The 25,369-nt window shown below is 38.3% G+C and overlaps 1 protein-coding gene across 4 annotated transcripts in view; it reads left to right on the top strand.

Annotated features, from left to right (window-relative positions):
• Window positions 1-775: 775 nt before the first annotated feature.
• The window catches only part of DMXL1 (Dmx like 1), a 75,204-nt gene continuing 50,610 nt past the window's right edge, over window positions 776-25,369 (top strand). For 2 of the 4 annotated variants that reach the window (XM_085212871.1, XM_085212875.1), the window contains exons 1-9: window positions 776-987; window positions 8,607-8,732; window positions 14,752-14,829; window positions 16,641-16,719; window positions 17,277-17,403; window positions 19,676-19,742; window positions 20,839-21,014; window positions 22,495-22,684; window positions 23,725-23,893. In XM_085212871.1, the coding sequence (XP_085068997.1) occupies window positions 901-987; window positions 8,607-8,732; window positions 14,752-14,829; window positions 16,641-16,719; window positions 17,277-17,403; window positions 19,676-19,742; window positions 20,839-21,014; window positions 22,495-22,684; window positions 23,725-23,893 (1,099 nt within the window). In that variant the 5' untranslated portion in view covers window positions 776-900. The remainder of the gene's footprint in view (window positions 988-8,606; window positions 8,733-14,751; window positions 14,830-16,640; window positions 16,720-17,276; window positions 17,404-19,675; window positions 19,743-20,838; window positions 21,015-22,494; window positions 22,685-23,724; window positions 23,894-25,369) is intronic. The other 2 variants (XM_085212872.1, XM_085212873.1) reach the window with 2 other exon arrangements.

Below are 25,369 nucleotides of genomic sequence, written 5' to 3'. Positions count from 1 at the left end.
ACTATTCCTTATTGCATGACATTGCACAGGTCAGAGTTGAAAATCATCGTTACCCAACACTGCATCCACTTTGATATTACAATACAACGTACAGGATGTATTTTATCAGTTCAATTCAGAGATGTTGCAGCAGAAGGAAGAAGGGGCACTGAACTGAGGGAAATGTGCTCAAATCTCCCTTTATTCCCGTGCTGAGAAATGGAAGATGTGCAGTGGCAGCTCTGGGATCAGCAGCAGGGAGCAACAGCTCCTGTAATCGGGCTGGCTGCTGACAGCAATGGGTGGGAGGGGATGGTGGTGAGAGGGAAATGGTTTCAAGTTGAGGGAAGGGAGATTTAGGCTGGATGTCAGGGGGAAGTTCTTTACAGAGAGAGCGGTGAGGTGCTGGAACAGGCTGCTCAGAGAGGTTGTGGATGCCCTGTCCGTAGAGGTGTTCAAGGCCAGATTGGATGGGGCCTTGGGCAGCCTGGTCTAGTATTAAATGTGGAGGCTGGTGGCCCTGCATGTGGCAGGGAGGTTGGAGCTTCGTGATCCTTGAGGTCCCTTCCAACCCTGGACGTTCTGCGATTGTGATTTTAAAGAAACGCATGGACTCATGACCCCGTGGGTGCAAGTTCATACAAGCACGGGAAAACCAACCCCACAAAACAACCACTCGGCCGCACGCCCCTCCAGTCTCCACTCTGGAGGACAATGTGAGCGCAAACCCCGCCTACACAGCAGCACGCCCTCCGCTCCCCGCTGTCGGCGCGCAGGCGGAGCTCTCGCGAGAGGCGAGGCGGCGCCGGGGTGTGGAGGCTCCGCCCCGCGGCATGTGCCACTGCCTCCACCGCCCGTGGGAGGAGGGAGGGTCGGGTGGCGGCAGCGGCCCCCGGCAGCGCCGGGCGCCCGCGTGTCGTGATGAATCTCCACCAGGTGCTGACGGGAGCTGTGAACCCCGGAGACAACTGCTTCTCCGTGGGTAGCTTGCACGATCAGCCCTTCACGGTGAGTCCGCGCCCGCACGGCTCGGAAAGCAGCTGCGTCAGGTCGCCGCCCGCGCGGGGCTCGACGCGGCGGGGCCGAGCTGAGGCGGCACGCCGCGGGGCACTTGGGGGACGTGTCCGCAGCTGGCCGCGGCCGCGGGCGCCGGTGCGGGGCTGTGCGCGGGAAGATGGAGGTGGCCCGCGCCGTTACGTAAACGTGGGCCCCTCGGTGGCTGAGGAGAGCTCGCAGCTCGGCCTGGCGCCTTCGGTACCGCCCCTGCAGAGCGGTAATGGTTGAAGCTTTCTGTTAGCGGGGGCTGCTTTGGCCTTGTCAGGTGATGTCCTTGCTTCCAGAAACCCGCAGCTGTCAGCAGAGGACAGTTGGAAGGCTTGTTAAATGGAAGCCGTTGTCACTTCACCTTCCCGCCGTGGCAAACTGTCTGATATTCAGGTTAATTTCAGGTATCCACAAATGCGAAAGGCTCACTAGTGGTGGGAATCGTTTAGTTAGATGCCAGAGTTTGTTTTACTTCACCAGGGATATGTTGGTAAGACGCAGACACGGGAAGTTTCCCATTTTGACATGATTACTTTTTGAGGGAGGCAGGTGAAGCTTTCGGTGCCATTGAAGAACTCTCTGCCTGCTCCAGGCTCACCTACAGAAAGTGTTAGAATTGCATAAACGAGGTCGAAAGGCTAATAAATCTCTGGGGAGAAGAAAGTGATTGGAGAGTGCAGCCTTCACTGTCTGCTTTTATGGTCTCTTGTGTACAAGAACTGTTTTGACATAAATACAGAGGCTGTGTTTCCTGTACACATGCTAATCTTGACTTGGTTTTCCCCTTTTACTCAGAAGGTTATTAATGGATTTCTCTTCCTCAGATTTAAAGCTGCCACCTGAAATACCTTGGCTGCTTACTTTTTTGCTTGCTTTTTTTTTTTTTAATTGTCACTCATTTTATAGCACCATATTAAATTCACTAGATTGTTCAGAAAGATAAACAAGTGAAAGAAAGGTTTTCCTAACTTTTTTTTTGGGGGGAGGGGGGGGGGGAAAGAGGGGGAGATCAGTAGGCTTAATCTTTAGAACGTGAAACAGGAAAATGGAGAGCTCTTTTCCTGTATCTGAAATAGTAATAAAACATGAATAAAAAAGGAGGAAAGGGAAATACACCTCTCCCACCTATGCCAGTTCATGTTGCATGTGCGAGAAGTGGAGCTGAATGATTTTTGAGATCCCTTCCATCTGAAGGCTTTCTGTGAGTAGCATTCAGCCCAGGCAAGCAGACTGTTATATTTGCATTCAGTCCTGCAGAAGTCATAGGTACTTGATGTAATTAACAGAAATCAATTTTATATTTTTTTATTATAAGCTTTTGTTCCTAGCCTGCATTTTTTTTTTTAAAGTGCTTTTCATTAGGGTTGGTCTATTTTTTTTGTTTTCAAAGTGAGAAATTCAACTTCCTTGAGGTAGTAGAATGGCTGTTTGAAACTTCCACTTTCAAACATGTGATAGAAGTATTACTCAGCTATCACAGAATAATATACAGTCTTTTTAATTGATCTATCTTGTGAACCAGGGCATGCCAGATTTTTGGACTTGATTCTTTTCGGGTGTTAGAATGAGAGCCACCAGTGGTGAAAGTGGCCCTGTGTTACCTCAGATACAGTAACTCAATTGGCAACGCAGAAGAAACAAGAGGAAAGGTGATTGCAGTGTGGTAAGCTTTCAGTGTAGGAGTTAAGAGAGAGTATTTCCAGAGTGCTCCTGCGTCCTAAGTGCCATCCATTGGTCTGCTTCATCTGGGAGCTCTGCATGACACTAGACCCAGCAGAGTTCTGCACTGTCTTTATTGTCTGCATCATCAACCCATATATGCTTGCATGTCCCTTACACCTATATAAATAACTCTGTGTATGCATACACACTTTTAGAAATAAATCTGTGAATAGTAGCTGAAATAGGCAGTGTAGCAGTACACAGAGTTTAGAGGTGCTGTGCTGTATAGGAGATCAAGATTCTTGCACATTTACTCCTATGATTACATTAAGAGTGGAGTCTCACTTACCAGTATTTCTTTTTAAGAATTATGTATGTTGGACTTCCATGTAGAAAGGAATGAGAATGTTTAACATGATCGCTTGCATTTTTATCCTTCAAAGCTACATGCTTTTACGGCATTGTTAGTGTCAAAATTCTAGAATCACAGATCCTGGAATGGCTTGGATTGGAGGGGACTTTAAAGTCCGTCTAGTTACAACTAGCAGGTTTCCCAGCCACTAGATCAGATTGCCCAGTGCCACCATTCAACCTGGCCTTGAACACCTCCATGTGTTTAGGGTTGAGGCATTCACAACTTCTCTGTACAGCCTGTGCTGGCCTTTCATCACCCTCTGAGCAAAGAATTTCCCTTGTCTTATTACTACAGTCCCCAGTAAAGAATGTCTTTCCATATGTAAAAATCATATTTCTTTGGAGAAGTTTAACAAGTTAAAGGTGATGTTTGATGAGGGGAAAAGGATTACGGAAAAATGAAATAATGGATGGAAATTTTCTGAATGCTTTCTATGCCATGCACAGCAATGTTTATTTTCACAGACCCAAAACATATTTCACTTCCTAATTTCAGGTTCGTTTTGCTGTGTTAACAGCCAGCAAAGTCCATCTTCCCCCAGCTTAAACTAGTTCTACCTTGGTTATTTGTGTGACAAAAGAACAAAGTGTTGTTTAATAAACATTACAACAACAGGGTAATGTAAACAGTATCTTCTTGTCTCATTGTGTAAAGTCATCTTTTTGTAAATATTTTGGGACATTTGTAAGGTGAAAAGTTTTTTGGTTTACCAAAATAAGACTTTACATCATATCTCTTTTTAAAGCAAGCAGGTTTTTGTTTTTCTTTTTTAACATATTTTTCTAGACATTATTTCCTCAGTATGGCAGCATTCTTTCAAATGTAAAATGCATCTCTCCCTGCCCCCCAAAAAAACCAACCAAACAAAAAAATCCCAACAACAACAACAACAAAAAAACACCAATCCATCTGCACTAATAGAGATGAGCAAGAGTATGGGAATGAGATGCTTATACTCTGGAGCTACTTGTCCTGTGGAAAACAACATGCAAACTATTGTGGATAAGGCCTGCTCTAAAAAGAAGATAAATGTTGAGTAGTTGGCAGAATTTTGTTGTGTGTGAGGCTGTTAGGATACAGGATGTACCTGTTACTTCTGAGCACTGACTTTCATTCATTATATGGTGCTGAAATATTTTGTATAGTTTTCTGTACTGAAAAAAAATGTAAATATAAAACTAGTCCAGAAGTTAGTTTGGTGCTGTTGTTTTCAGTAATTGTCTTTTTAAGTGTAATACTGCTTAGAAACCACCATCTGCATTGGAGTCTTGGCTAAATGTATGTGAGTATGCAAGTGTGTGTGAGAATGATTTCACAGAAACTGCTTGAAAAACAACAGCATGGGGATGGCAATGGACAGCTTAGGTCAGTCTCCTCTGCTGAAGTATTGAGTTAGCAGGACATATCACAGGAGTGGGTTGGAAGACAAGGGGAGGAGGGAAAGCCTGTTGCAGTTGTACTTCGCAGACAGCTTAGTTACCTATTCCAACATGTTTTTCTGTTGAATGTTATTCTGTCTTCCCTTCTGTATGCTGTGCCTTTTGTCCTTGAAATTGTGTTTCTCCTGTGGGTGAACTTCAACTAAACATCAACAGTAACCTCCTGAGTTATGGGTGTCCCACCTATTGGCTTACCTGGGCTGCACTGAGTGAAGAGAAATTGTCTTGAAAGGTGTATGTATATTTATATATTGGTTAAAATAATAATAAAAAATGTGTGTGTGTTTATACACACATGTGTACATATATATGTGTATATATGTATATATAGGTTGCTCTGAAAGTAGTGCCTCCTATTTATTTCTGTGTAAGCTGCAACAGTAGCACAATAGTACTGCTTGATAAAGCAAATTCCTAGCTACAAAATACTGTTTTTCAGCACAGGCACCACCATTAGCTATGCATTTTCATTGGTAGTGAAAAGGAGTCTGCATGCCATGCCTGTAAAAACCTGCACCAACAGAGATGAAACACACCACCTACTGCCTCACTGCATTCACATCCACTGTTTAGTCCCCATAAATTTTCACAGGCACTGATGAATTGTCAGTGGGTGCCATTTTTTTCTGCATGAAGGAATTCAATGACACACCTTTGCTCCATGCGCATTTCCATGTCAGATTCTGTTGCTGTCACAGCAACAAAATACTGGTGGGAAAGTTCAACCTGTACTACTGTACCTTTGACATCTGCTTCTGATCATAGAATCATAGAATGGCCTGGATTGAAAAGGACCTCAGTGCTCACCTAGTTCCAACCCCCTGCTGTGTGCAAGGCTGCCAGCAACCAGACCAGGCTGCCCAGAGCCACATCCAGCCTGGCCTTGACTGCCTCAAGGCATGGGGCATCCACAACCTGCTTGGGCAACCTGTTCCAGTGCCTCACCACCCTCTGGGTGAAAAACTTCCTCCTAACATCCAACCTAAACCCCCACTGTCTCAGTTTAAAACCATTCCCCCTTGTCCCATCACTATACACCCTTGTAAACAGCCATTCCCCCTCCTGTTTATACACTCCCTTCAAGTACTGGAAGGCCACAATGAGGTCTCCTTGGAGCCTTCTCTTCTCCAAGCTAAACAAGCCCAGTTCCCTCAACCTTTCCTCATAGGAGAGGTGCTGCAGCCCTCTGATCATCTTAGTGGCCCTGGTGTCAGAGACCCACGTAAAAAATAGGAAGCATTACTTTCAGAGCAGCCTTCATCCAATATATACTGTAGTTAATGTCTATAAGTAACAAAACATCTTAGTTTTTAATATCCGTTATTGAAACATGGAAAGGAGACCAAGAAAACCATAAAACTTGTGGGACGTGTGACTTTGTTTTTGCGAAACTAATGCATCAGTCTGGTTGGGTGGAAGTCGCTGCCATTCTCAGTGAGGTCTCAAGGTGTTCTTCAGAGATTTTGGGTGAGATTTCATTTTTAATATGCTTCCTCCTTGAAAACAGTTGTTCACAACAGTAATCCAGAAAGCGGTGATATGCATAAAGTGTGGCTGTGAAGAAAGAGGTATTTCTTTTTGCTAGAACGGGGCTCATAAGTCTGGTAAAGAGTCATGAGAGAGCAGCTGAATTGCCAGCTGTGCTGGGCCATGTGCAGGCCATAGGTTGAATGTGCTTGTCCTAAGTTATCCTCCTCCTGCTTAGCTGTAGTTTTATTTGGAAGCTCTTTGAAAATGTATTCTGTTTTTAATCTTACTATTTCTTTGAGGACAGATCTACTCTGTGTTTTTAAGAGCTAGCTCTGCAGCTTGCTGGGGATTGGGAAGTCAGGGTGACCAGATGTGGTCTGAGATGTCTGAATAGACTCATGTCAGAAGTGATTCTTCTTTTCTGAGATGTACATTTTTTATCAGGTAATGTAGAGAATGACCAAAATGTAAGGATAGAATGACTGTAGCTTTTTTTGTTGTTTTTCGTTTGTTTTCAGAGAATGAAGATCCTAGAAAGACATTTGTTTTACTCCAGCTGTAGCTTGGATTCCTGGGTGTATTTATAATTATTTGTTGGAACAGGAAACTAGTGGAATGAAATGAAGTTCCCCAACTGCATCTTTTCTTTAGAAGCATCATCCCTCATTTGACACTCAAAAAACAAACAAACAAATGCAGGAGAGAACCAGCTGGGGATGACTCTGTTGAGCCTATCAAATGTTGATGAGGCTAGAAGGTCATACAGAAGAGGTGGAGGGCTTCATGCAGTATTTGGCATTTCTTCTGAAAGCTTTTCTAATAAAACTGTGTTCTCTCTTTAGTGAGACTTGTAGTTTCTTAAAATCGCCTTCATACAAAGCAGTAAATTCAACAAAATGACTTAGGGAAAATATGTATATATTGTACTTCAGAGTAACCTTTGCCCAGTGGGCTATGAATTTAATTAATGAGTCAGCAAGTGAGATGGTTCCTGACATCAGAAAAAAATGTTCTTTGAGGAATAGGTTGAAAGTTTAACGTTCATTGTGATGTGAAAACAATCACTTTAGAGTTTGTATAGAAAATAGTATTAAGTCTCTTTTGAAACGAGTTTTAAATTAGAATCTGCAGTTCTGTATATGCATTTGTAATAAATGATTCTGTTTTGACTGGAGGAAGTATGGCACTTGAAACTCCTTGCAGCTGAGGAAGAGACAGGACAGGAAATGTGTATGACCATAAGTAAATGATCAGAAATTAATGTATGTATTTAGCCTGAAGAAGTATTTTAGACAGTACTTTCACCTATTGAGTCATTTTAAGTCTGGTTTGGTAGTGAGCAGATTGGAAAAATGAATTTTTGGTAGAGGATGATGATCATTTTACTGAGTCAGGTTGTTTTTGTGAAACATCACTGAACATACTGTCAGGCAAATTAGCTTTACACTGAAATATTTTTTTCTTGTTTGTTTGTTTTAATATATGAATGGTGAAATACTCTAGTGCAGGTTTGGCCAAAAGTGCTCTTTAACTTGAAGCACCTGAAAGCATGACCATCATGTTTTGAATTTGCAAGTAGAATGTTAAATTTTTCTGGTTTTTGTTTGTTTGTTTGTTTGTTTTCAAGTCAAGAGACTTTTTTACTATATGTACTAGAGCTAGTGGGGCTGATTGTAAGGGATGATCCTTGATGTCAGTGTTCTGCAGACGTCCATCTGCAATTCTTCTGTTTTGCTCTTGAATCTTTTCGACCAATAACTTGCTTTCACAGTCAATCTCTGTGTCTCTTTTAACATGCCTCTGTTGTTGGTGCTCGTAATTTTGCTAGTAGCTTCCTGGCTCTTATGTTTTTATTATTTGTGCATTCCTTGTTGCTGGAGTTCAGTACTCGAAAGCTGTATTTCATGTTTTCTCAAATGTTTAATTATGCATTCTATTTTAATATGTGCCTACCTTCTAATATAACTTTCCTAAAGGTAGGAAAAGTTGTTTGACTTGGACATTGCAATAATCATCAGCTGCTACTATAAATATGTTAGATACATCAAATGACTTAGTGACAATATGAATTTAAAATGAATCCATGGAATGTAACATGAAGCTCAACAAGTCTGAAACTTTTCTAAAACTTTTCTAAAGCTTCATTCTTCTATTCCTTTGGAATTTTAAATTTTGCTGAATGCATCATACCATCTTATCTTCCTGCTTCCATTCCCCTTTTTCAAAAACTTAGTTCAGATGTCTCTCTCTTCAATCTAGGAAGTATATTACTTCGAGTGATTTTTGTTCTTCATGTTTTTTTCATTTCTCATAAACTTTTTCATAACTCCATTTTGTCTCTTCTGTCTTGAACTTTTTTTTTTGTAACAGATGTGTTTTGGTGGGCTTCTAAGCATCTTCTGTTGCTTGATTGAAATTGCAGACATTCATTTGATCTTCGTAAATGTCTGTGCGTTCTGCATAGATAAAATACACAGGTGATGCCATTTCACTGATATGCTTTTAGTGGCTATAGCTTTATTTAATTCTGAGATTATGCTTTTTTGTGAGGTTTTTGTGTTTATATTTGTTTTGATTTGTTTTTGTTTTGTTTTCAGGCATACGCATCAGGATGTGATATTGTTGTATTAGGGACTGACTTTGAAAGATTACAGATAATCCCAGGTGCAAAACATGGAAACATTCAAGTGGGATGTGTGGACTGTTCAGTGCAACAGGGAAAGGTATGTGGTGCTTCTAATCATACTCTTGGAATGTCATGTTGAGTCATGCGTGTCCAACCTTTAGACTTGCGTGACCACACTGAGTGAAGATGAATTGTCTTGGGCCTCATATAAAACATGTAACAAAGTTAATAAATAGAAGTAAAAACTTAGTCTGTTTTGATGGAAGTGGTTGTAACTCTTAGTAAGTTCCCAAGATGTTCATCAGAGATTTTTGATTTCATCCTTGAAAATGGTTGTTTGCTTATGTACATACTGCCAGAAAGCAATAGAATGGATAAAGCATGATTGCAAAACAAGGGATAATTTTCTCTGTTAAAGGTGCTACAAAAGTCTAGTTAGGAAACACTGTGAAAATTTTGAATTGAATATCCAATTTCAACTTCATACATTAAGTGTGAAAAGTTGCATGTAATGTATTTACATTGACTGAAAATGACCCAAAAACATATAATTTTTTTCAGCCATCTTCAAATCTACTCTCAAATTCCTTTATCAGAATGAAAAGCAAGAGAGTGTATTTTTCACTGTTCACAAAACCGTGTTTAGGCAATGTATCAAAATGTAAAAAAAATATTTACCATAACTTGAGTTAGCTCTGTACTATGCCCTTCCTGTGTCCTGGTTTCATGGCTTGTTGGTTGTTGTTGAGTGATGGGTGTATGACTGGGGCTGGGGCAAGCTGCTCAGCAGGAAAGAGCTGCTACCATGATTACTGGGGGTGGGCTGCAGTATGGGCTGGGGTGGGCCATGTACAGACATGGACATGTCTATGTTGAGAACTTTCTCAAAGTGTGGGTGCTTTCAAGTTAGGACATATGAACTACAGTGAAGGTGAAAATGGCTGATTGCTTCATCACTTTGTTTTTGGTAAGCTACATTAGCAAATAAGAAATAATAAGTAGTTTATTCACTCTGGGTTCACGCTGCTCAGGTTAGTCATTGCCATGCTTTGACGTGTCAGTGACTGGCAGCAAATGAGTTCTTCCACAAAAATCATTTCCATATCATGGAAGAGTAATATATCTTTCAAGTGATTAATAAAGGCTTAAAATTGTTTGTGGACAGAATTTTCCTTTTTTGAGTTCCCATCTTTTCTTTTTCTCAAGTATGTAAACTAGTTCAAAAATGTTAGGTTTGAAATTCTTCTCAGAGACGTCTTTCTTAATTGTTCTGTTATGATAAAAAAAACAGTGAACCAAGCAGTTCTGTCTATGGGGATCTCACAGTATGGTTAATCTATTTACCAGTAAAAGCTGGAATTGTGGGTACATATTGGCTCATACAAAGATATAAGATATCTTTTTTTTTAATTGATTCCTTTAAGCTGTAGGGTAGTAGCATTAGTGTTTTGCACCTGTGAGCTTTTAAGTTGCTGGCAGCTTTGGTTAGATTCTGGTGTCCATCCTGAGGTGAGGTCTCTGCATGAAAACTGCTTTGTGGTTACACGTGAAATCTGTGAATGACCACCTAGGTAATCCATAGCTGCTCTCTATTCCTACTTTTTAATATTTGAGTGATGAATTCTTGTATGGATAGTGTGAGAACATTAATGAGAATGTGGAAATGTTCTCCTCTCCATCTCTGGTAGTTTTAAGCTATAAAGAATGCTGTGTTTTTCCATTGTGGGGGGGGGGGGGAAAAAGTTGAGCTCACTGGATATCTGTTAACAGATGATGAAATACATATGCAGATAGCATATATATATAAAAATATAAACATTTCTCTCCAGTTTTGGAGTGTTGTTTTGACAATTTGACATCAGTTCTGACCAAATTTCAATAATAAACTGTCCTTTACTTCTAGATTAATACATATATATATAGCAAACTATTCAACTTCATAAGTTTCAGGATTTTAGCACTTCTAAAGTAGGCCTCTGTCATGATTTTGAATCTGCAAGTTAGTATAGTTTGCTGCTAGTAGTTAGAATAGGTGAATTTGCAGGGTGCTAAAATTCTAAGTTGTAAATAGCTAGGAAGCTTTGGATGGACAGGTTACTGTATTTGCAGTTTGCTGCTGCAGAGGTTGCTTATCTTCTTACTGCTTCATCAATCCTTACACAGATTTCTCATCCACTGACCTCCAGATTATTCTTCGGTGCTTCAGATCTATAGGAAGAAACAGAATGCAAATAATGCAGCTTAGTTTGGCTGTAATTTTGAGCCTTCCTTGAAAGCATCTATTAATAACCTGTAGTTTATGAATTATGTACCTTTCTAGTTTTTCTCCTTATGGAAAGCTGCTGTCGAGAGTCATCTACAAATAGCAGGGCTTTATTCTGTTTGAAGAATTTGCACCATTCTCCATCTGAACAATAGTTAGTTTGTAAAAGGTTTGTTAGCAGGTTATGAAAGAAATGAGTTCAAATTTTCCTCTGTTTTTACCCTCTAAATCTAATTCTAATTTATTTACTGGATAGCTTTGTGAAGCTACTTTAAAGAAGCAACAGCTTAGTAGTTCATCAACCCCTTCTTTGCTTTGAAGAGTTGGGTAGATTATTGCCACTGTTATCTTTCTTCCTACTCTACTTTTGGGGATGAACTTCAGTTTTCATTGTCTAAGTTTGAGATTGTGAGGTGGGGGGGAGGAATGTATGAGAATTTCTAATTTCCCCAGCAGATTATGCATTCCTCTACCATGATTTGCATGAAAATGGCTTTTACAAGGAAGACAGTGTAATTTTAGGCCACTGAATCTTTTTTCCTTTTGTTACATACAACTTGGTAATGAACAATTTATTTGGAGTAAGTATTGTTCTTCCACACAACGTCAATTACAAATCTCTTTTTTCTTCTAATTAATATGAGGAATAAGATAAAAACTTTAATTAAAACAGGAAAAAAAATTCACGCAGTGTGACTATAAATATCTGTAAATATCTGATGATGGGCAAGAAGATAGCTCTAGCTTCAAATCATTTGAAATATTTGATGAGGGTTTTTTTAGGTGTCATAGATGGTGACAGCACTGCTACTATATATATGAGATTTAGTTTATTTAGCACCATGTTTTACAAATGTTAAACAAAAAAATAGATACCAATTAAAATTTTGTTTTAGTTTACATGCCGATGTTTCTACAGGTTAACTGTAGGAAATTGTTTCTGTAAGTAAAAGCATTTTAAGACTTTTTATCGTTAGTTATTTTGAATATGCAAGTGTAGTTTTCGATTCAGGTTTTGTAATTTTAGCTGTATTCTCTTTAACACTGAGGGCTTCATTTGAAACTGGATCTACAGTTTTAGTTTGAAAATATTAACAACTTAGGCACAGTGGTTTAGTTTCTTCTTTAAATTTCTCTGGCTGATGTTAAAATAGAATCATAGAATCACTCAGGTTGGAAAAGACCTTAAAGATCATTGAGTCCAACCATGACCTAACCATCCTATCCTAACTGTAACAGCCCTCTGCTAAATCATGTCCCTGAGCACCACATCTAAACAGTTTTTAAACACATCCAGGGATGGTGACTCAACCACCTCCCTGGGGAAAAAATCAAAAAACGAAATCAAAAGTGACCCTGCCTACCTTTAATGTTGCTTTTTTTTAAAAAAGAAAAAAAAAAAAAAAGTGAATTTCGTGAGACAGAATCTCACAGAAATGAGAAACTGACTATTACTTGATATCAAAACTGCAGATCTTATTCTTTGTAACATGAAGTGTTACCTGCAAATTCAAGGTGTCTGTTTTCAGCATTATCTCTGCAAACTTGTAATTTCTGTAAATCTCTGTGTCTTAAAGTAGTTTCAAACGACATTGTCTTTTAAGGATTTTAGCGTGAGGCCTTTCTGTTAGCATTGTAGGATGGTTTGGTTTCTAAGGGAGCTTTAAAGATTATCTGGTTCTAAGCCCCTGCCACTATACCAGCATGATTAAAGCCACATGCAACCTGGCCTTTAACACTTCCAGGGATGGGGCAACCATAGCCTCTCTGAGCAACTTGTTCCAAAATTTCACAGCCCTCTTAGTGAAAATTGTATTCCTTGTGTTTAAACTAAATCTACTCTCTTTTAGTTTAAAACCATCGTCCTTGTTCCATTGGTACATACACTTCCTTGTTTAAAAAACAAAACAACAACAAAAACACACTCCGTCTTTTTTTACAAGCTGCCTCTGAGTATTGAAAGGCTTTGGTGAGGTGTCCCTGGAGCCTTCCTTTCTGCAGACTGAAGCCCAGTTGCTTCAGCCATTCACTGTAGGAGAGATGCTCCAGCCCTCTGATCATCTCCATAGCCTTCTGTGAACCTGTTTCAGCAGCTCCACATCTTTCATATGCTGAGGGCCCCAAACCTGTGCAGGTGAGACCTCACGAGGGCAGAGCAAAGGGGGACAATCGCCTGCCTTGCTCTGCTAACCACTGCTCTTTTCTTGCAGCCAAACTGCAGGGATACAGTTTGATTTTTGGGACACAGATGTTGTCTGCCAGCTCACGTCCAGCTTTTCATCCACCAGAACCCCCACTTCCTTATCTGCAGAGCTGTTTCCATCCATTCACTGATATTTGGGGTTTCCTTGATCCCACCATGCAGGACATTACCCTTGGTCATGTTGAACCTGATTAGGTTAATGTGGGCTCATTTCTCAAGCATGTCCAGATCCCCTTGGGATAGCATTCCTTCCTTTTGTCATATCAACTGCACCACTCAGCTTAGTGTCATCTGAAAATTTGCTGAGGGCACACTCAATCTCACAGTCTTTGTCTCTGACAAAGTGTTAAATAGTACTAATCCTGATACAAGTCCCTGAGTAGCACCACTCATTACTGATCTCCGCCTGTCCTTGAGCTGTTGACCAGAGTTCTCTGGACACTTCAGGCAATTCCTTAATTACCAAATAGTCTACCTTGAAACCCTTATCTCTCTAATTTAGAGACAAGGACATACAGTTATTATCAGTCCTTGTATCAAAGTCACTTTAAGTTGCCTTTATTTAGAGGTTTTGACTACTAGTTTTGCCTTAATTCTTAATTTGAGATGGCTGATACCAGCAATAAAATAAGATTTCAAAATAACAATACTGCCTATACTGCAACTTTTTGGAAGCATTTTATGTTAGCATTTAGTAACCATTCTGATTTCATGTTCTTTGCAAAGGATGTTCAACTTTTGTAGCTTGAATTTTCCAAATTAACACTTTGTTATGTAGCACGTTAAAGTGCTGGGGAGGTCTATTGAACTGCACTGAACTGATGATGTCTCTATTTTTTAGACTGTGAACATGGCAGACTCCTTACATGTTAACTATGAGAAGCATATTGATAATGGGTAGGTTGCTCCAAAAGTAATGCCTCCGATTTTTTGTTCCTATGGAAACTGCTGCAGATACAAAGAGCAAAATAGTGCTGTTCGATAGATCAAATTCTTAGCTATAAAACATTATTTACCAACATAGCCATCACCATTTACTCGTTCACCAACAAACTGATTGCAGTGCTCTTTGTTTTGTGATGTGATAGCTGTGTTTGTGGCTGTCCAGAATATAGCTTGTCTTTCAATTCAATGTCACTATTCCTGAAATGCACCGCATGCCGTTTCACTTTCCCACATCCAGCAAAGTGTTCAGCAAGGATCAAAGAATGTCAGCGGTTTTTTCCCACATGGAAGAATTCAGTTCCACACTTTTGCTTCATATGCATTTCCATGTCTGACACCATTTTGTCAGTCTGCCCCTCTGTTACCATGTGACCATCATATACTTTAGATATTTTAGACCAGTATAATCAAGCAGGAGTCATTACTTTCAGAGCATCCCTCATAAATCTGCTTAAAAACAAAAAAAAAGAACAAAAATGCACGAGTCAGCCTATGCTGCCAAGTAGTTTATTAGGACTAGTATGTAACTAAAAGATTGTATTTACATTGTTGTCAACAACTGCTTCATAATCTTATAAAATTTCTGTTACCTAAAGGGTGGAGAGATATTAGCTTAAAGTTAGAAACAGAATTCCATATTTTAGTCCTGTTTGTTTTGCAGCTTGTTTTTTATGCATGTGTTTATGTATATGCAATTTGCTTTAGATTGCAGCTTCTTATGGAAATGTGGTTTGTATCTTTGAGCCAGTTAGTCTCTTGAAGCAGAGCAGCAGACATCATAACGTAAGTAATTCATCACTCCTCAATTTCATTTACTTAGTTGTAAAGCTTGGTTCATTTCTCTGGTTTGCTGTAAATCTGAAGTTGCTTTCGTTGTCTAAACTGAGAGATGCAGTGATCTGTGGGAAGTGAAAATGGTAGTAGGGGAGCAGAGGTTATTTGAGATAGTTCTAGTAAAAACAGGTTATACTATAATACTTCATGTACACATATCTAAGTCTACAATTCACACTGTGAAAATTCCAGAATCTAACAGACAGGCATGCCACTGCACTCCAAAGAATATGTTCATTATTGTAGGAATTCCTTTTGAACCACTTTCTGTAGCCCTTCTGTGCTGATGTGTTTTAGAATTGATATTTTAACCACGATTTATGGAACTGCACATTCCTGTTCAAATTTTCACAAAGCTTCTTAAGACCTTTGTTTGCCTAGGGTAGTGAATAAAATCAGTATTTTCTTGATAGCATGGCTGAGCATTGATAATAGTGATGTGGGGAGTTGGCAATTCAAATATTAATTTCTGCCAAGTAGTGCTTTAGAATGAGTTATTTAGCAAGGCTCCTTACATGGAAAGATTTACCATTGTGCTTGGAAGTATTTGGGTCCAGTAGAAATTTGGTAATGAGGACTTCTCCGCAGCAGTTGCTCAAGTAGCATTCTTTCTTCTCCCTGGGTTTGGTCTCTCCATTTGTGTTAATAAATTTTTTATATAACTTTATATAGTACTTTCTGTGCTGACCAGTAGTTCAGTTATATGGTTTCTGATAGGCTTGTAAAATTGTGGTATTTCATATATCTTAATGCCTGCTATTCAATAAATGTAGTTTATACCAATGGAAAGTAGCAGAATAAAATAATGGTAATGTGGGATTTCATGCTCACATGAACCTTTTATATTTATTACTTTCTGTTCAATCACTCAGACATTTTGTCCACACTTAATGTTGTGTTTTTTTTCTATGCAATTAACACTACACGTACCAAGTACACGTACTTGGAAGTTACCATACAAACTATAAGCAATAGAGGAAGTATCTTCCATTCATGATTTGCTCTCAAATAAATAAAATATTTCTATTGAAGTATGCGGTTACATAATTATTGCAGTTAACTTCTCTGCAAGAATTTCTAGCATACTTACATTGCAGTAAGATTGACATTCTTATCCAATTATTCGAATATTCAGAATTTAAAAAAAAAAAAAAAGCCAGTGTCATAAAAGCTTTCTTTAGGTCGTTATCTACAGGTGCTACTTAATGTTTTCCATGAAATATGCAGAAGATTTGTTTGTTCTGTCTTTAACTTTTGTATAGACAGGTCTGATATTTTTGAAGTGCAGGATGATTATTTTAAAATATAAAATAAATATTTTATAAATCTAATCCTCCAACTGTCCCAGGGAAAGAAAGAATGCCAAAAAACAAACAAAATCCCAAGAGAAATAGTCAACTATCTTCAGATTTTCAGGCGGGCGGGGAGGGAAAAAAAAGCTCTGAACTTATTGAAATCCTTCTACAATACTATGGATATAAAATACTAGGTGCATTTATTGCATTTCACTTTTTGATTTTTTTTTTTCATGAAGTCAGACTTTCCCTTTGAAAAGCTCAGATTCTAATGAGGGTGATGCATATGATGCATACTAAAACTTTTTCAAGCTCAGATTTTTTCAAATTACAAGTGAGTGGTAATTTAGTTTTAGGCACACTCTTCATAGAAATCAGTGCAGTAAAGGTATGATATTTTTATTACAGAACACAAGGGAAAGAAAGTATTTTCATGCTAAAGTTTGTGAATATTTAATGTTTCAGCAGTTGCATTATCAGTGGCAGAAGAATGCTCAAATCTTACTGGATGGCATAGCACATAATTTAACATGGGATCCCACAGGTAAGAATAGAATATAAGAAACACTTAAATCATTTGCTGTATCAAATATTTCTTACTAAATTCCACTGTTCCTTGTAGACAAGGAAAATATTCATTTTGTCCTACCATGATAAAGAACACCAAAGTGAGATGAAATCTGCAGTTGATGAAAAGAGTCCCTCCTTGTTAGAGAAGGGCCAAAATAGTATCTGTATGGTATTATCTGGTTATTCTACTGTCAGCAGTATATAATGCTTAAAATATGGGCTAAAATAATATTATTGTGAATAAGAAACATGTATAGTTAGTAGCTCTAGGTACTTGTCTTTCAAAATGATTACTCTGAAAATTTTCAGCTCAAATCATTGTCTCTCATAAGAAAGGAGAGTAGAAAGCTGACTTGCAAGATTGACTCAATCTATCAGTGTAGTGGAATGTATGAAAGCACACTATTATATAACTTTGCTGGTTCCTTGTTGGTTTTTTATTAATGTGGAACTTAATGTATGGCATATTTTGTTTTGCACTGTATCTGCAATCTGTTTTTTTTTTTTCTTTTTTTTTTCTACTTGTTTTAGGCACTCGCCTTTTGACTGGTTCCAGTTGTCTTCAGCTTTGGTCCAATGTTCCTTTGGAGAACTTGTCTGACAATGACAGCACTGACAGAACAGATGTTGGAGAATGGAGGTGTATCTGGCAATGCAAGTAAGAAACTGTTCTAAGAACAGTTTCTTTTCCCCTGCTGGTTTGTTTAGTGAAATCGTACTGTATACTGCTGTTTGATAACTACTCCAACATGATACTTGAATCATTTTTGCATTGAGTACATAACACTTTTTTATTACTACAAGTATAGCTGTAACTATTTTTAAGGCAGTTAGTGTTTTTTAACAGTTCTGCAGTTTTACTGAGCATTATTAGAATGCCATGTAAAGGCTGTCGTTGTGACTGCATCAGCAGACTTTGTTTCTTGTACAGTAAATATAGAGAAGGCTGCTTATTTGAAAGACATTACACTTGCAGGACCAATTTAGATAAAATTCCTTCTTTGTCCTATAGACTGCACTTTTCTTTCCTCCTCGGATGCCTTCCCACATTTTGCATTTTCTGTATTCTTAGATATTTAAAATAACTATGAAAAGATGGACACATTTGTTTTTACCACATCTCCGAATGTTCTTTGGGTATTCGTGTTAGTTGGTCATTATAGTCGTCGTGTCTGTGTCTGTGTATTTGCAGAAGAGAAATCAGAAGAGTTTTAGTTCAGTACTTCAGTTTGTAAGTTTGATTCCTCCCACCACAGGAAGAGTCTTTTAATATATCAAGTGTACTGTTTGCTTGGGAGTAGTGTCCCGTATGTCATTTTTGTTAAATAAGTCTCTATAACTGTTTGACTGGAAAGACTTAATCTGCACTTATTCCTCATGAAGTAGAGGAAAGAAATCAAGACTTTGACAATACTATGGATATAAAATACTAGGTGCATTTATTGCATTTCACTTTTTGATTTTTTTTTTTTCATGAAGTCAGACTTTCCCTTTGAAAAGCTCAGATTCTAATGATGGTGATGTGTACTAAAACTTTTTCAAGCTTTTCAAGTTAATTCATTGAAATACCTTTGTGACATCATCTCGTAGCCTAATGAGAGAAATGGACTTTCAGATAGAATGCCACAACCACAGTTTTAGAATCTGGGTGTATGTTAGGTGTAGTCAGTAACGTGCAATGCTGTTATTCCTGTGTCTATAAAATAGCAAGTTCCATGTGTGCGTCTCAAACCTTATAGAAGTCTTAACTTCATATCTCTAAACTCATTCTTGGAACAGAAAGATTTTGCTGGATTTTGCATATTTTAAGTCAACAGGTCCCAGAAAGGGTCAGCAGAACTTGCACTATCCATTCAGCTTTTGTGTCTGAATGTCTTCCAACATTTGTAATTGTATTACATAAAGAGTAATTTTTTTCTTAATGAGAATTTTTCAGGATACTGACTTTGCAATACTGTTCCTTTCCAAAATTATATTTCAATGTCTAGAAAAGGCATTCCCAAGTGTCTTAACTTTGGCTCTGATAAAAACAAGTTGCTGAAACAAAGTTGGCAGTTGCCTTTCCTTGATTTATAAATTTTGTAACGGATTTGCTGCTGATAATATGCATGCACACCATCATGCTTTTGTAACCTGGTGACTAACTTAATCTCTTTTGAAAGTTAGACCTAAAAAATTGTTATGAATGTCTGAGAATTTCAAGCTAAAAATATAGACTGTACTCGCACCACACAATTAAATTCTTGCATGTTCTTCTTGCCATAAATGAGCCAGTCATATATGTGATAGCTCAGTACTTGAAAACATGTAAAATACACTAGTACCTATTTTCCATTGAAAGCGGAAAAATGAACCAGGTTAATAGGCTATGTTTTTTTGGCTTTTTTTTTCAGTGTGGCATCTTTTAACTTTTTGACTGTGAATGTAACAACTATTTTAAAGTATTTAAGTACATTATTATTGTTTGTTTTTTTTCAGTTATGCCATAGAAAATAAGAAAAATAAAGGAAAAATTAAATGTGGTCTCCTTTTTTGTCTCCCAGATAACTTGAAAGATAGTGTGGAGTGGAAGAAATGAGTTTGAAATACAGATGTTTATGAAGTGAAAACAAGATGTATCTAGGGGAGAACACACATGTGTAATCCATTAGGAACAGTTTTCAAGTCATGATCATATGAAATATCAGACACTGTAGTTTTCATCAGTTGCATCGTTTGCTCCATTCTTTTTCTGTGTGACTACAAACACTCACTGTATTATGTTTCTCTTTCTTCTGAACTTTCTTAAACCTTACATTGTTTGACATAGTACAATATATACATTTCATACAAAATTGAATTACTTTCATGAATTCAAAGCAAAAGCTGTTCGGACTTCTGAAAATGTTCATAAAACTTACATGCTATTTTTAATTGTCTTTATTTCATAGTACTGCTTCTCAAGTCTGTTTAATGAAATTCTCACCAGATGGGGAGTTTTTTGCTACTGCTGGAAAGGTAAACGTTTTTTTAGCTGTTTCTTGTTTGTTTTTTCTAACCAAACAGCTTTTTCATGAATATTGGTTTGTTTGTTTGTTTTAATTTTTATTTTGGTGAGTAATCTATGTATTTACCTTTTTACTTTTAATGAAAGGAGAATCTGGGGGAAGAATAATTTCCCGAGACAGGAGGGTTTAATAAAATATTCCGTGTGTCATATTTTAAAACACAGCTTGATGCTGACTAAAAATGGATAAGGTATTGGAATATGTATTCCCACATAATCACAGTCGCTGTTCATGGCCAACCTTGTAGATTAATCATATAAAATTCAAGTTATTGTAAAGGATGCAGTGAACAAATGTGACAAATCCTATGAGAATTTGCACTACTTGTTAAAGAGTGGTAAGTGAATAGTTTGCTGCTCCGAGTAATTATGTTGTCTTTGTTTGAGGGGAGTGTAGCATTGTCATTGGTCAAAAATCTATATTGAAAATGTCTAGAATTGTCTAGACTGTTTATAGTACTGTCCAATCTGATGGTTGGGGGGGTGAAGAAACCCTCATGTTTTCAATACTGTTTTAAAGAAACAGAAAACTGTACAATTTGAGCAGGCTTTTTTAGACAGGTTAACAAATACAAGTAGGCACTAAGTTTATGCTGTCAACTAAATATCCTAGTAGAGATTGTAGAATAATTTAAAAAAAAATCAGAATGCTTGTGTGCAAGCTTAATGGGGACAGTGATGTTTTTAAGATAGGTGGACAATCTGGCTGAAGTGTCACAGGGCCCAAAGCAATACAAAGCTGACAAATTCTCTTGCCAAAGTACATTGTACTTTGAATAACAGTACAGTTGTGTATAGACTTATAGCAAAACACTGATAGCTAATAAGAAGGAGGAGAATGAAATCTGAATTACTAATGGTAACACAAACCAAAGGAATCTCTACAACTACAGATCAGATGTTGTGGTTCTATTTACTGAGTTGACTTGAGTATTTCACTTGAAAGAAAAATTGAAAACCAAGGTGTTGAGTTTCAAAGTATGAAGTTCTGCTGATATATCACGTTTTTATCCAGAATATGTACTGTTTTACCCCACCCTCTCCCAGGACGACTGTCTTGTGAAAGTGTGGTACAATACGGACAACTGGCGATCAGCTGTAACACCACCAGGAGCAAGTCCAGGAAAACAAGCACAAGAAGTTGATTTTTCATTTGTTTATTTGGCCCATCCTCGATCAGTAAATTCATTTTCATGGAGGAAGACAAGCAAATTCATGCCACGGTGAGTAGATCTAACAAGCCAGGTTTGCAAATTGTCCAGAAGAAGCCAAGCCAAAACTAAAAAGAAAATTCTCTGTGAACTTAAAATTTTCCATATTGTGCTAAATTGTTCTGTAGAAGTGTAGGGAGCTGCTTTTGTTTATTGTGAAACCTCATTTAAATCCTCTGTTCTATCACAGTATCTTAGTTGTATTGAAATGTATTTTCACCGTCTTTCATGGATTAGACAAACTTTTTCTTTGGAGAGAGCTAGAGATTGACATATGTATTCACAGATGTACTGTTGATAACAATCACACAGGTTGTAAAATTAATACACTTCGGTTTATAGTGGAGTTTGACAGCCTTGTGTATTGTTTATATTTAAATGATTGCTTCACACTGAAGCTCTTGAGGGAATGGTAAGTATATGGGTGGAAAGGAACTGTGGAGAATGAAATTGAGTTTCTTATTATTATCTTAGATGTAGGACTAAATACAGAATAGTCACGTGCAAGAAAAGGCCACTCTTTACAGCTTTTTTTTTGCATTGTCTTAAATGCATTCTCAAGCTGAAGTAATGTCAGCAATTTTATAATCTGAAAAGATATTTTTCTGTTGTTCCTGTCAGTAGATTTTGAATTTTGCATGTGTCTATGTGTTGTCAAGTTTATACTGTCTTTTGTATACCAATCATTAAATTGAAGACATTTCATAAAGCCATTACCATTATTGAGCAAGTTCTCTGCCTCAGTCTTCTCTGGCAGACTTCCTTTCCTTCTCAGGTGCCTAAACCTCTAAGCAGGGATTGGGTGAGCAAAATCCTTGTGCTGTAAGCCTTTCTCATGAGGCTGAATGTGCGTAAGTCTATAGGACCAGAGGACATGAATCCCAGGGTGATGAGGGAACTGGCTGATGCGGTTACCAAGCCATTCACCTGAAAGCCACCACTTTTTCAAGTAGGGTAGGGAAGTCCCAGGTGACTGGAGAAAGGGAAACATCTCTCCCATTTTTTTAGAAAAGGAAGAAAAGACTTGGGGAACTACAGTTTGGTGAGCCTCACCTCTGCACCTGGGATGATCATGGAACAGATACTTCCTGGAAGCCATATTAAGGCACTGGCAAGACAAGATGATCCATGTCGTTTTTGAATCTGAACTAAAACTAAACTGTACACTGACATGTGGCTTGCATAGTTTTTTGCAGTGCCCATTTTAAGTGAACTCGAATTTTTGGATACTTATGTCACGCACTGTATTCAGAAAAATAGTTATTAAGAGAAATTTGTGAATTGGCAGTTGTGTTCCTGGTTCTACATTGGTTTCTGTGCTTTGAATATATAGTTATGTAATGTCTTTTTAGGTTTATCTTCCCTTAACATTTAAGCTACTTTGTATGATTTTCAAAACTGATAGTAGAAACTGTTTGGTACTGTTATTTTATTTTCATGCTGTGTTGATTGTGTGTGGCTTCTTCACACCTTAAATTTTCTTTCATTTCAGTGGTGCTGTCTGCAACGTACTCCTGACTTGCTGTAAGGATAACGTTTGTCGTCTCTGGGCAGAGACTTTGTTACCAAGTGATAGTCTGTTGTACGATGGAGGGTATAACAATTGGACTGAAGCAGCGAACTTCACAAATAGTTTCAAGAGAAATACTTCAAGTAAGGAACGAATGCAAAATGCATTAGAGGTAAGAAGCAAAAGTGAACTTGGAGAATAAACACATGTGCACACAATTTTAGGCGGGATTGTAATTACTGCCTTGAATGCAGACTCTTTGCTATGGACTGCATCTCCACGGACTTCATCCACAATCTGAGTCCTGCTTCTACAGGGGCTCTCCATGGGCTGTGGCCTCCTTCAAACTATATCCATTGCTGTACTGGGGGCTCATCAGTGGCTGCAGGTGGAGAACTGCTTGCATGCACACAGCCTGCTCCAGCAAGGGGCCTCTCCTGGGTTGTCTTGAGGAGCATCTGCTCCCTGCCTGCACCATCTCCTGCCCTCCTCTACATTCACTTTGGTGCCTGCAGAGCTTCTTCTATACATGTTGTTACTTCTCTCTTCTAGCTGCTGTTGTGCAGAGTTTTTCCTCTTCTTTAATTTTCCGTCCCAGTGTCACTTATGGCTCAGCTCTAGCAGCAGTGGGTTTCTTCTGGAGCTGACTGTGATGTGACAAGGGGCAGCTACTGGGCTCTGCTTGCAGAAGGCACTTCTGCCTAGAGCCCTGTCTCTACCATAACCTTGCCGTATAAATGAATATGGGAGTGAATCTTAAAAATCATAGGGCTTTTCTTGTGGGAGTGGAAGTATATATGAAATCAGATGCAAAGCACTAATGTAATTTTTCCCAGCCTCTCTGAAACAAGATGATTCATATTTGCTTTTTTTTTTGTTCAGTGAGCACATTGTATGTTTATGAAGCAAAAATTTTCTGCTTAAGTATAAAACCTGCAGAAGCATTGTCTGCAGACTGAGATATGAAACAGTAGCTAAGTCACAGTATCTGTGTGGGCCTTTATAAGTGAATCTGAAGGCAAAGATATATTGTTCTGCTGCAGATTCAATCAGAGCGTTGTAATTTTTGTGAGAAACTCAGCTGATGCTTTAAGGTAGCTTTTAAACTTAAAAAATATATTTCATGCACTAATGTCTAGAAAATCACTTACAGATGAAATCTGCTTTTTCTTTTTGAAAGGAATTAAAAATGACTCCTTATTGTTCATGCAGTTAAACTTGAGGCACTTTCGACGAGGAAGGAGGAGGTCAGGTGCTGTTGTTGCACATACTGGATACTCTCCACATCAGCAAGATCCTCATGAAGTTCACAGGAACATTCTTCCTCACGCAAATGCACTCTGTCACTTCCATATTGCTGCCAGCATCAATCCAGCAACAGGTAGAAATTGTACTAAATGCTTACTGCAGGGTAACTACAATTTTCTCTTGGCATGTTTTGTTAGCATAAGTGTAACTTGCTCTGTTTTGTACAATATTTCTCTGATGATGCAAAATTGTCTAGCATACTGGTTTCTTTGAACAACTGGCAGAACTTACATCAACAGTAATGAAATATGTTGAAGGAGTTTCTTCTCAGTAGTCATGGCTTTCATTTTTTGTCATGTAACTGGACTGAGCTACAGTGTTTGTGACATGAGTTACAGATTTAATGGTAATTGCACTGGGTGTACGAAGTGTATTGCAGGCTGCATACTGATAAAACAAAATATTCCAGACTTCTTCAAATGATTATCTAATATGAAGTCTGGTAATGGCATAACCATCATCTCCAGCTTCTGTTCTTTCTCTGAACCAAACAAAAAACACTTTAATCTTGTGTTCCATAAACTTTAATATCCTCTATTACTCAAGCGTTATGTTGATAGGTCTCTTCTTTAATACCTTATTAGTAACTAATATTTGTTTTCATAGCTGTTTACCCATTCTGAAATATAAAAATATTGCCTCTGTGTACTCACTTAGAAGCTGAGTAGTTCAGTAGTTAGTAGCCTTTCATTAGGGCTTTCCTGTACCCTAATGTGATGTTGTTTCCTGTGCTGATCCTTTCTTTAGAGTGTTTTAGGTCCATCTTAAGCTTAGTGTTTTTGTTTTTTTTTAACCTCTACTGATCCTTGTTTGAAGGGTTTGTTGTTGGATTTATTTGCTAGTTTGTATTTGTAGCTGTGCAATCTTTGATATGATTGCGAAGAACAGAGGGTTTCATCTATATTGTTAGGCTAAATAAGTTGTAGGAAGATTAGTCTTATTCTTTCAGAGCGTTAGTTCATACTATTGTAACAGATTTAATTAGAACAGCATACAGCCTATCAAAAAGAGATTTTTTGCAGTCTTGTGCTGTACAGTCAAGTCCTTCAATCCCTGGATCATCAGCAGCCCGTCATTGGATTCTTTGCATTTTTTCTTGTACTGAGGATCACAGAACTGCACAAGATACTCAAGGGTGCTGCCTAGCCAATGCTGAGTATAGGGGAAAAATCAGCTCTCCTGGCCTGCTGGCAATGATTTGCCTCGTACAGCCCAGTGTGCCATTAGTCTTCTCAGTAACAAGTTCACCTTGCTTACTCACATTCAGCTTGATATTTACCAGAACCTCCAAGTCCTTTTCTATTAAGATGCCTTCCAGCTGTGTGGTCTCCAGCGTGCCCTTGTGCCTTTCCAAGTGCAGAGTTCTGGAGTTCTCCTTGTTGAACTTCTTGAGATTCTTGTCAGCCCATTTATTGAATCTGTCGAGGTCCCTCTGTGTGGCTTCAGAGTCCTTTAGTGAGTCGCACACTCCCTACAATATTCAACCTAGGTTGAGTTCAATAGAAGGAGTAAGCAGTATATTTTATTTTAGTTTAGTTTTAGTTTTTGA

This window comes from Meleagris gallopavo, chromosome Z (genome assembly GCF_905368555.1).
Source record: "Meleagris gallopavo chromosome Z, MGAL_WU_HG_1.1, whole genome shotgun sequence".
Classification (NCBI taxonomy): Eukaryota; Metazoa; Chordata; class Aves; order Galliformes; family Phasianidae; genus Meleagris; species Meleagris gallopavo.
The sequence above is the reverse complement of the archived record's forward strand: the minus strand, read 5'-3'. Positions and strand labels throughout refer to the sequence as shown.